Below are 12,445 nucleotides of genomic sequence, written 5' to 3'. Positions count from 1 at the left end.
CACACACACACTGCCCCCCCACACACACACTGACCCCCCACACACACTGCCCCCCCCACACACACTGCCCCCCCCACACACTGCCCCCCCACACACACTGCCCCCCCCACACACTGCCCCCCCCACACACACTGCCCCCCCCCACACACGCCCCCCCCCACACACACTGCCCCCACACAACACCCCCCACACACTGCCCCCCCACACACACTGCCCCCCCACACACTGCCCACCCCCCACACACTGCCGCCCCCACACCACACACACTGCCCCCCCCACACACTGCCCCCCCACACACTGCCCCCCCCCCACACACTGCCCCCCCCACACACTGCCCCCCCACACACTGCCGCCCCCACACACACACACTGCCCCCCCCACACACTGCCCCCCCACACACACACTGCCCCCCCACACACACACTGCCCACCCCCACACACTGCCCCCCACACACTGCCCCCCCCCTCACACTGCCCCCCACACACTGCCCCCCTCCACACACACTGTCCCCCCCCCACACACACTGTCCCAACCACACACACTGCCCCCCCACACACACTGCCCCCTCCACACACACTGTCCCCCCTCACACACACTGTCCCAACCACACACACTGCCCCCCCACACACACTGCCCCCCCCACACACACTGCCCCCCACACACTGCCCCCCCCACACACACTGCCCCCCACACACTGCCCCCCTCCACACACACTGCCCCCTCCACACACACTGCACCCCCCACACACACTGCCCCCCCCACACACACACTGCCCCCTCCACACACACACTGCACCCCCCACACACACTGCCCCCTCCACACACACTGCCCCCCCCACACACACTGCCCCCCCCACACACACACTGTCCCCCCCACACACACACTGCACCCCCACACACACTGTCCCCCCCACACACACTGTCCCCCCCCACACACACTGTCCCCCCCACACACACTGCCCCCACACACACACACTGCCCCCTCCACACACACTGCCCCCTCCACACACACTGCCCCCCCCACACACACTGTCCCCCCCACACACACTGCCCCCACACACACACACTGCCCCCTCCACACACACTGCCCCCCCCACACACACTGCCCCCCCCACACACACTGTCCCCCCCACACACACTGCCCCCCCCACACACACTGCCCCCCCCACACACACTGCCCCCCCCACACACACTGTCCCCCCCACACACACTGCCCCCACACACACACACTGCCCCCTCCACACACACTGCCCCCCCCACACACACTGCCCCCCCCACACACACTGTCCCCCCCAACACACACACTGCACCCCCCACACACACTGTCCCCCCCACACACACTGTCCCCCCCACACACACTGTCCCCTCCACACACACTGCCCCCCACACACACACACTGCCCCCTCCACACACACACTGCACCCCCCACACACACACTGCCCCCCCCACACACACACTGCCCCCCCCACACACACACTGCCCCCCCACACACAGACTGCCCCCCCACACACACTGTCCCCCCCACACACACTGTCCCCTCCACACACACTGCCCCCACACACACACACTGCCCCCTCCACACACACACTGCACCCCCCACACACACACTGCCCCCCCCACACACACACTGCCCCCCCCCACACACACACTGCCCCCCCCCACACACACACTGCCCCCACACACTGCCCCCCCCACACACACACTGCCCCCCCCACACACACACTGCCCCCACACACTGCCCCCTCCACACACACACTGCCCCCCACACACACACTGTCCCCCCCCCCCCACACACCACTGTCCCCCCACACACACTGCCCCCACACACACACTGTCCCCCCCACACACACTGCCCCCCCACACACACTGTCCCCCCCCACACACACTGCCCCCCCACACACACTATCCCCCCCCACACACACTGTCCCCCCCCACACACACTGCCCCCTCCACACACACTGCCCCCCCACACACACTGCCCCCCCCACACACACACTGCCCCCCCACACACACTGTCCCCCCCACACATACTGCCCCCCCACACACACACTGCCCCCCCACACACACTGCCCCCCCCACACACACTGTCCCCCCCACACACACTGCCCCCCCCACACACACACTGTCCCCCCCCACACACACTGCCCCCTCCACACACACTGCCCCCCACACACACTGCCCCCCCCACACACACACTGCCCCCCCCACACACACTGTCCCCCCCACACACACTGCCCCCCCCACACACACACTGCCCCCCACACACACTGCCCCCCCCACACACACTGTCCCCCCCACACACACTGCCCCCCCCACACACACACTGCCCCCCCACACCCACACACTGTCCCCCCACACACACTGCCCCCCCCACACACACTGCCCCCTCCACACACACTGCCCCCCCCACACACACACACTGCCCCCCCACACACACACTGCCCCCCCACACACACTGCCCCCTCCACACACACTGCCCCCCCCCCCACACACACACTGCCCCCCCACACACACTGCCCCCCCCACACACACTGTCCCCCCCACACACACTGCCCCCCCACACACACACTGCCCCCCCACACACACGCTGCCCCCCCCACACACACACTGCCCCCCCACACACACACACTGCCCCCCACACACACACACTGCCCCCCCACAACACACTGCCCCCCACACACACACACTGCCCCCCCACACACACACTGCCCCCCCCACACACACACACTGCCCCCCCACACACACACACTGCCCCCCACACACACACTGCCCCCCCCACACACACACACTGCCCCCCACACACACACTGCCCCCCCCACACACACTGCCCCCACACACACACTGCCCCCCCCACACACACACACTGCCCCCCACACACACACTGCCCCCCACACACACACACTGCCCCCCCACACACACACACTGCCCCCCACACACACACACTGCCCCCCACACACACACTGCCCCCCCCACACACACACTGCCCCCCCCACACACACACTGCCCCCCCACACACACACTGCCCCCCCACACACACACTGCCCCCCCACACACACACTGCCTCCCCCACACACACTGCCCCCCCACACACACACTGCCCCCCCACACACACACTGCCCCCCCACACACACACTGCCTCCCCCCACACACACTGCCCCCCCACACACACACTGCCCCCCCACACACACACTGCCCCCCCCACACACACTGCCCCCTCCACACACACACTGCCCCCCCACACACACACTGCCCCCCCCACACACTGCCCCCCCACACACTGCCCCCCCCACACACACTGCCCCCCCCACACACTGCCCCCCCCACACACTGCCCCCCCACACACACACTGCCCCCCCACACACTGCCCCCCCCACACACACTGCCCCCCCACACACACACTGCCCCCCCACACACTGCCGCCCCCACACACACACTGCCCCCCCCCCCACACACTGCCGCCCCCACACACACACTGCCCCCCCCACACACACTGCCCCCCCCACACACACTGCCCCCCCCACACACACACTGCCCCCCCCACACACTGCCCCCCCCACACACACACTGCCCCCCCCCCCACACACTGCCCCCCACACACACTGCCCCCCCCACACACACTGCCGCCCCCACACACACACTGCCCCCCACACACACTGCCCCCCCCACACACACTGCCCCCCCCACACACACACTGCCCCCCCCACACACACTGCCCCCCCACACACACACTGCCCCCCCCACACACACACTGCCCACCCCCACACACTGCCCCCCCACACACTGCCCCCCCACACACACACTGCCCACCCCCACACACTGCCCCCCCACACACTGCCCCCCCACACACTGCCCCCACACACACACTGCCCACCCCCACACACTGCCCCCCCCACACACACTGCCCCCCCCACACACACACTGCCCACCCCCACACACTGCCCCCCCACACACTGCCCCCCCACACACTGCCCCCCCCCTCACACTGCCCCCCCACACACTGCCCCCCTCCACACACACTGTCCCCCCCCACACACACTGCCCCCCCCTCACACTGCCCCCCCACACACTGCCCCCCTCCACACACACTGTCCCCCCCCACACACACTGCCCCCCCACACACTGCCCCCCTCCACACACACTGCCCCCCCACACACACTGCCCCCCCCACACACACTGCCCCCCCACACACACACTGCCCCCCCCACACACTGCCCCCCCCACACACACTGTCCCCCCACACACACTGCCCCCCCCACACACACTGTCCCCCCACACACACTGCCCCCACACACACACACTGTCCCCCCCACACACACTACCCCCCCCACACACACACTGCCCCCCCCCACACACACTGCCCCCTCCACACACACTGTCCCCCCACACACACTGCCCCCCCCACACACACTGTCCCCCCACACACACTGCCCCCACACACACACACTGTCCCCCCCACACACACTGTCCCCCCCACACACACTGCCCCCCCCACACACACACTGCCCCCCCCACACACTGCCGCCCCCACACACACACTGCCCCCCCCCACACACACACTGCCCCCCCCACACACACTGCCCCCCCCACACACACACTGCCCCCCCCCACACACTGCCCCCCCCACACACACACTGCCCCCCCCCCCACACACTGCCCCCCACACACACTGCCCCCCCCACACACACTGCCCCCCCACACACACACTGCCCTCCCCCACACACTGCCCCCCCACACACTGCCCCCCCACACACACACTGCCCCCCCACACACTGCCCCCCCACACACTGCCCCCCCACACACACACTGCCCACCCCCACACACTGCCCCCCCCACACACACTGCCCCCCCCACACACACACTGCCCCCCCACACACTGCCCCCCCACACACTGCCCCCCCACACACACACTGCCCACCCCCACACACTGCCCCCCCCACACACACACTGCCCCCCCACACACTGCCCCCCCACACACTGCCCCCCCACACACACACTGCCCACCCCCACACACTGCCCCCCCCACACACACACTGCCGCCCCCACACACACACTGCCCCCCCCCACACACACACTGCCCCCCCCACACACACTGCCCCCCCCCACACACACTGCCCCCCCCCACACACTGCCGCCCCCACACACACACTGCCCCCCCCACACACACACTGCCGCCCCCACACACACACTGCCCCCCCCACACACACTGCCGCCCCCACACACACACTGCCCCCCCCACACACACACTGCCGCCCCCACACACACACTGCCCCCCCCCACACACACACTGCCCCCCCCACACACACTGCCCCCCCCCACACACACTGCCCCCCACACACACACACTGCCCCCCCCCACACACTGCCCCCCCCCACACACACACTGCCCCCCCCCACACACTGCCCCCCACACACACACACTGCCCCCCCCCACACACTGCCCCCCCCCACACACACACTGCCCCCCCCACACACACTGCCCCCCCCCACACACTGCCCCCCACACACACACACTGCCCCCCCCACACACTGCCCCCCCCACACACACACTGCCCCCCCCCACACACTGCCCCCCACACACACTGCCCCCCCCACACACACTGCCCCCCCACACACACACTGCCCTCCCCCACACACTGCCCCCCCACACACTGCCCCCCCACACACACACTGCCCCCCCACACACTGCCCCCCCACACACTGCCCCCCCACACACACACTGCCCACCCCCACACACTGCCCCCCCCACACACACTGCCCCCCCCACACACACACTGCCCCCCCACACACACTGCCGCCCCCACACACACACTGCCCCCCACACACACTGCCCCCCCACACACTGCCCCCCCACACACACACTGCCCCCCCACACACTGCCCCCCCACACACACACTGCCCACCCCCACACACTGCCCCCCCACACACTGCCCCCCCCCCTCACACTGCTCCCCCACACACTGCCCCCCTCCACACACACTGTCCCCCCCACACACACTGTCCCCCCCACACACACTGCCCCCCCCACACACTGCCCCCCTCCACACACACTGTCCCCCCCACACACACTGCCCACCCCCACACACACACTGCCCCCCCACACACACTGCCCCCCCCACACACTGCCCCCCTCCACACACACTGTCCCCCCCACACACACTGTCCCCCCCACACACACTGTCCCCCCCACACACACTGCCCCCCCCACACACACTGCCCCCCCACACACACACTGCCCCCCCACACACACACTGCCCACCCCCACACACTGCCCCCCCACACACTGCCCCCCCTCACACTGCCCCCCCACGCACTGCCCCCCTCCACACACACTGTCCCCCCCCACACACACTGTCCCCCCCACACACACTGCCCCCCCCACACACACTGCCCCCCCCACACACACTGCCCCCCCACACACTGTCCCCCCCACACACACTGCCCCCTCCACACACACTGTCCCCCCACACACACTGCCCCCCCCACACACTGTCCCCCCCACACACACACTGCCCCCCCCACACACACTGCCCCCACACACACACACTGTCCCCCCCACACACTGTCCCCCCCACACACACTGCCCCCCCCACACACACTGCCCCCACACACACACACTGTCCCCCCCACACACTGCCCCCCCCACACACACTGTCCCCCCACACACACTGCCCCCACACACACACTGCCCCCCCACACACACACACTGCCCCCCCCACACACACACTGCCCCCCCACACACACTGTCCCCCCCACACACACACTGTCCCCCCCACACACACTGCCCCCCCACACACACACACTGCCCCCCCCCACACACACACTGCCCCCCCACACACACACTGCCCCCCCCCACACACACACTGCCCCCCCCCACACACACACTGCCCCCACACACACACTGCCCCCCCACACACACACTGCCCCCACACACACACTGCCCCCCCACACACACACTGTCCCCCCCACACACACTGTCCCCCCCACACACACACTGCCCCCCCCCACACACACACTGCCCCCCCCCCCACACACACACTGTCCCCCCCCACACACACTGTCCCCCCCACACACACACTGTCCCCCCACACACACTGCCCCCCCCACACACACTGCCCCCCCACACACACTGCCCCCCCACATACACACTGCGCCCCCCACACACACTGCCCCCCCACACACACTGCCCCCCCACACACACACTGCCCCCCCACACACACACTGTCCCCCCCACACACACTGCCCCCCCACACACACTGCCCCCCCACACACACACTGCCCCCCCCACACACACTGCCCCCCCACACACACTGCCCCCCCACACACACACTGCCCCCCCCACACACACTGCCCCCCCACACACACTGCCCCCCCACACACACACTGCCCCCCCACACACACTGCCCCCCCACACACACTGCCCCCCCCACACACACACACACTGCCCCCCCACACACACACTGCCCCCCCACACACACTGCCCCCCCACACACACACTGCCCCCCCACACACACACTGTCCCCCCCACACACACTGCCCCCCCACACACACACTGTCCCCCCCACACACACACTGTCCCCCCCACACACACACTGCCCCCCCACACACACACTGCCCCCCCCACACACACTGCCCCCCCACACACTGTCCCCCCCCCCACACACACTGCCCCCCCCACACACACTGCCCCCCCCACACACACACTGTCCACCCCCACACACACTGCCCCCCCCCACACACTGCCCCCACACACACTGCCCCCCCACACACTGCCCCCACACACACTGCCCCCCCACACACACAGCCCCCCCACACACACTGCCCCCCCCACACACTGCCCCCACACACACTGCCCCCCCACACACTGCCCCCACACACACTGCCCCCCCCCCACACACTGCCCCCCCCCCACTGTCCATGTACTCTCTGTACCTCTGACTTTTCCCAGAAGGACTCCCGGTTCAGCCGCCTCATCTCCAGCATCGCGTTGGTCCTCAGGTAGTTTGTTCCCTTTAACATGTAAATGTGTGATGTTAGTGGCCGGTTATGCCACGGCCTGGGCCAGTGATCCAGAGACAAATACACCACGGCAGCTGGGGATTTACTGTCAGTTCTCTCAATAAATCTGGAATAACCAGCTCGTGTCGGTAACGGTGACCATGGATCTATCAGATTGGTGTAAAAACCCAGCTGGTTCACTAATGTCCTTGAGCAGAGAGCATCGCGATCCCGAGCCTCCACATCTGCAGTAAGTGCCTGCAGCTCGCGGAACTTCGGCTCAGAGTTGTTGAGCTGGAGTCTGAGCTGCAGACATCGCGATGCATCAGGGAAGGAGGGTTACCCGGACACTTTGTTCCAGGAAGCAGTCACACCCCTTAGGTTAGATAGTACTTTAGAGTTAGTCAGTGGTCAGGAACAGGGGGGTGTGACTGCGAGTCAGGAAGGTATGGGGACCCACGATGGAGTGATGGAGGAGTCTCAGCCCTTGACCCTGTCCAACAGGTTTGAGGTTCTTGTTCCCTGTATGGATGGGGAAAGGGACTGCAGGGAGGATGGGCAAACTGACCACAGCACCATGGTACAGGGGACCATCCATGTGGGGGGAGAAGGAAGGAATATGGTAGTGGTAGGGGACAGTATAGTCAGGGGACAGATACTGTTCTCTGCAGCCGTGACAGGGAGTTCCGGAGGTTGTGTTGCCTGCCCGGTGACAGGGTTAAGGATATCTCCTCGTGGCTGGGATGAACCTGGAGTGGGAGGGGGAAGATTCAGTTGTTGTGGTCCATGTAGGAATCAATGATATAGATAGAACTAAGAATGAGATTCTGCTGAGTGTGTTTGAGGAGAACATAACATAAGAACATAAGAAATAGGAGCAGGAGTAGGTCATACGGCCCCTCGAGCCTGCTCCGCCATTCAATAAGATCATGGCTGATCTGATCATGGAACAGCTCCACTTTCCCGCCCTCTCCCCATATCCCCTTAATCCCTTATCGGTTAAGAAAATGTCTATTTCTGTGTTAAATTTATTCAATGATCCAGCCCCCACAGCTCTCTGGGGCAGAGAATTCCACAGATCCACAGCCCTCTGAGAGAAGAAATTTCTCCTCATCTCAGTTTTAAATGGGCGTCCCCTTATTCTAAGACCATGCCCCCTAGTTCTAGTCTCCCCCATCAGTGGAAACATCCTTTCTGCATCCACCTTGTCAAGCCCCCTAGCGTGTAAATAAATAAGCAGAACCTCAAAGGTAATAATCTCTGGATTGTTCCCTGAGCCAGGCGTAAATTGGTACAAGGACAGATTAGAGGTTTAAATGATGTGGGGGGAAGGGCTTTCAGTTCATGGGGCACTGCCACCAGTACTGGGGAAAGGGGGAGCGGTTCCCTTGGGATGGGCTCCACTTGAACCGGGCTGGGACCAGTGGCCTGGCAAGCCTAATAACTCGGGCAGTAGACAGGGCTATAAACTAATGAAGGGGTTGGGAGGATTCAGGAAAGAATAAATTTAAAAGCAGCAAGAGAAATGTCAAGGCTCCAGAGCAGAGTTTTGGGTAACAATAAGCCGAGTGGGTCAGGAAGGGTCAGAGAGAGTAACAAAGGTCATAGGGCATAGGGGATACCAGGGACAAATAGAGGTAAGTCAGCACTAAAGGCAGTGTGGGCTGGATTTTCGGTTGGTTTGCGCCTTGGTTAATGCCTCGGCGTGGTGTTAGATGCCGTTTCTGGGCGTTATGCCGGGCGTGTGGGATCTACCGCCCGGCCAGAAGATTCAGCTGCAGGTTTTCACCGCCAGGTAAACGTCCCGTCCCGCCCTCCGTTTACAGCGTGGTGATGACATCAATCGTCGTGTAACGCTGCGCTAACGCCGGATGGAACATTCGGCCTTAACGCCTCATTTAACGCCCGCCACAGGAAAGGCCTGAAAGTAACACCAGGCGCTCGGTCCCAGGGTGCAGCAGGCGGTATTGGCAGCGTATTCAAATGGAGGGTCCTACGACACACGGCACATTGACTACAACGGTCGGGCACAGCACGCTGCGTGAAGCTCCAACTTGCAAACTTCACTTCCATCTGTGCCCTTACACCGTCAGTGAGAGTATTTAATGGGGGCATTACTAGTTCGCCAGCGTATCATGCTCCGTGCTATTGCCAAGCGGTGTCAAGCTAGAGGAAGGACTCTTGGCCATGTTGGCCCACTGATGAGGAGGAGCCCAAGACGGCCAGAGAGGAGGGTTTACCACCCCCCCCACGAGTTTACAGGCACCAACGCTCACACCTCCAGCTCTCTGAGGAGCAGAAAGGAGGTGCTGACAGAGATATGCCGTCTCCTACAGGCAGACCCGTGCCTGGACCGCTCTGGAGGGCAATACTCCCCTCAACGGGTATCCGAATTCATTGTGGTGTGCTGTACGTTGCACAGTTTGGCCATCATGAGGGGTCAGGCATTGCCCCTGGGGATTGCAGGCCCACCTCAGGAGGAGGAGCCTGACGAGGCCCCCATTGGATAGCCCCCCACCCAACGGGGGAGGCAGCGTGGAGATGCTGCCAGACCAACGTTCGCTCGTCGCCAACGAGTAATGGACCGGCTCCTAAACAGAGGGAGCTGAGTGTTGGAACTAATACTGGACACGCTGTGCGCCCCCATGAAGGCACATCTCCGGGGAACGTTGGAACGATGCACAAGGCACCAATGGCAAATGATGAGTCAGAAATTTTACTGCAACAAAGTCACAACACTCCCCAGCAAAATAAAACCATACAATACACAACGTTATGTTGCAGGGCACAGAACAATGAAATTTCTTTACCCCTGCAAGTTTGGGCTTGGACGCACAAAGCGCGTTGTGTAACGCCTGACTTAGCCCCCACTTGCAGTTGGAGCCGCAAACTATTTTCGGGCGCTAACTTTAACACCCCGCCGCGATTAACACCCCGAAATCCAAAAAGCCCAAAATCCAGCCCCTATATATATCTGAATGCATGAAGTATTCGTAACAAAGTAGATGAATTAATAGCGCAGATAGAAATAAATAGGTTTGGTCTGATAGCTATTGCAGAGACGTGTTTGCAGAGTGACCAAGGTTGGGAATTAAATATTCCAGGGTACTTAACTTTTAGAAGAGATAGGTAAAATGGAGAAGGAGGCGGGGTAGCCCTGATAATAAAAGATGGGATCAAGACAGTCGGGAGAAAGGATCTTAGCTCGGAAAATCAAGGAGTAGAATTCCCAACCGTGGTCACTCTGCAAACACGTCTCTGCAATGGCTATCAGACCAAATCTATTTATTTCTATCTGCGCTATTAATTCATCTATTTTGTTGCGAATGCTTCATGCATTCAGATATATATAGGGGCTGGATTTTGGGCTTTTTGGATTTCGGAGCGTTAATCGCAGTGGGTCAGTATCGACATGTGTGTGGGTCAGTATCGACATGTGTGTGGGTCAGTGTGTGGGTCAGTGTGGGTCAGTATCGACATGTGTGTGGGTCAGTGTGTGGGTCAGTGTGGGTCAGTATCGACATGTGTGTGGGTCAGTGTGTGGGTCAGTATCGACATGTGTGTGGGTCAGTGTGTGGGTCAGTATCGACATGTGTATGGGTCAGTGTGTGGGTCAGTGTGGGTCAGTATCGACATGTGTGTGGGTCAGTGTGTGGGTCAGTATTGACATGTGTGTGGGTCAGTATCGACATGTGTGTGGGTCAGTGTGTGGGTCAGTATCGACATGTGTGTGGGTCAGTATCGACATGTGTGTGGGTCAGTGTGTGGGTCAGTATCGACATGTGTGTGGGTCAGTATCGACATGTGTGTGGGTCAGTGTGTGGGTCAGTATCGACATGTGTGTGGGTCAGTGTGTGGGTCAGTATCGACATGTGTGTGGGTCAGTATCGACATGTGTGTGGGTCAGTGTGTGGGTCAGTTTCGACATGTGTGTGGGTCAGTGTATGGGTCAGTATCGACATGTGTGTGGGTCAGTATCGACATGTGTGTGGGTCAGTGTATGGGTCAGTATCGACATGTGTGTGGGTCAGTATCGACATGTGTGTGGGTCAGTGTGTGGGTCAGTATCGACATGTGTGTGGGTCAGTATCGACATGTGTGTGGGTCAGTGTGTGGGTCAGTATCGACATGTGTGTGGGTCAGTGTGTGGCTCAGTATTGACATGTGTGTGGGTCAGTGTGAGGGTCAGTATCGACATGTGTGTGGGCCAGTTTGTGGGCCATTATCGACATGTGTGTGGGTCAGTATCGACATGTGTGTGGGTCAGTGTGTGGGTCAGTATCGACATGTGTGTGGGTCAGTGTGTGGGCCATTATCGACATGTGTGTGGGTCAGTATCGACATGTGTGTGGGTCAGTGTGTGGGTCAGTATCGACATGTGTGTGGGTCAGTTTGTGGGTCAGTATCGACATGTGTGTGCGTCAGTGTGTGGGCCATTATCGACATGTGTGT

At 62.8% G+C, this 12,445-nt stretch overlaps 1 protein-coding gene across 1 annotated transcript in view; it reads right to left on the bottom strand.

The window, feature by feature from the left end:
* Window positions 1-12,445, bottom strand: part of LOC139229261 (drebrin-like) — a 218,952-nt gene that overhangs the window by 185,331 nt on the left and 21,176 nt on the right. The window contains exon 6 of the mRNA XM_070860923.1: window positions 7,928-8,005. Coding sequence (XP_070717024.1) covers window positions 7,928-8,005 — 78 coding nt within the window. The remainder of the gene's footprint in view (window positions 1-7,927; window positions 8,006-12,445) is intronic.

The sequence above is a fragment of the Pristiophorus japonicus genome, chromosome 2 (assembly GCF_044704955.1).
Source record: "Pristiophorus japonicus isolate sPriJap1 chromosome 2, sPriJap1.hap1, whole genome shotgun sequence".
Taxonomy (NCBI): domain Eukaryota; kingdom Metazoa; phylum Chordata; class Chondrichthyes; family Pristiophoridae; genus Pristiophorus; species Pristiophorus japonicus.
Note: the sequence above shows the minus strand (reverse complement) of the source record. Positions and strands in the feature narration are given on the sequence as shown.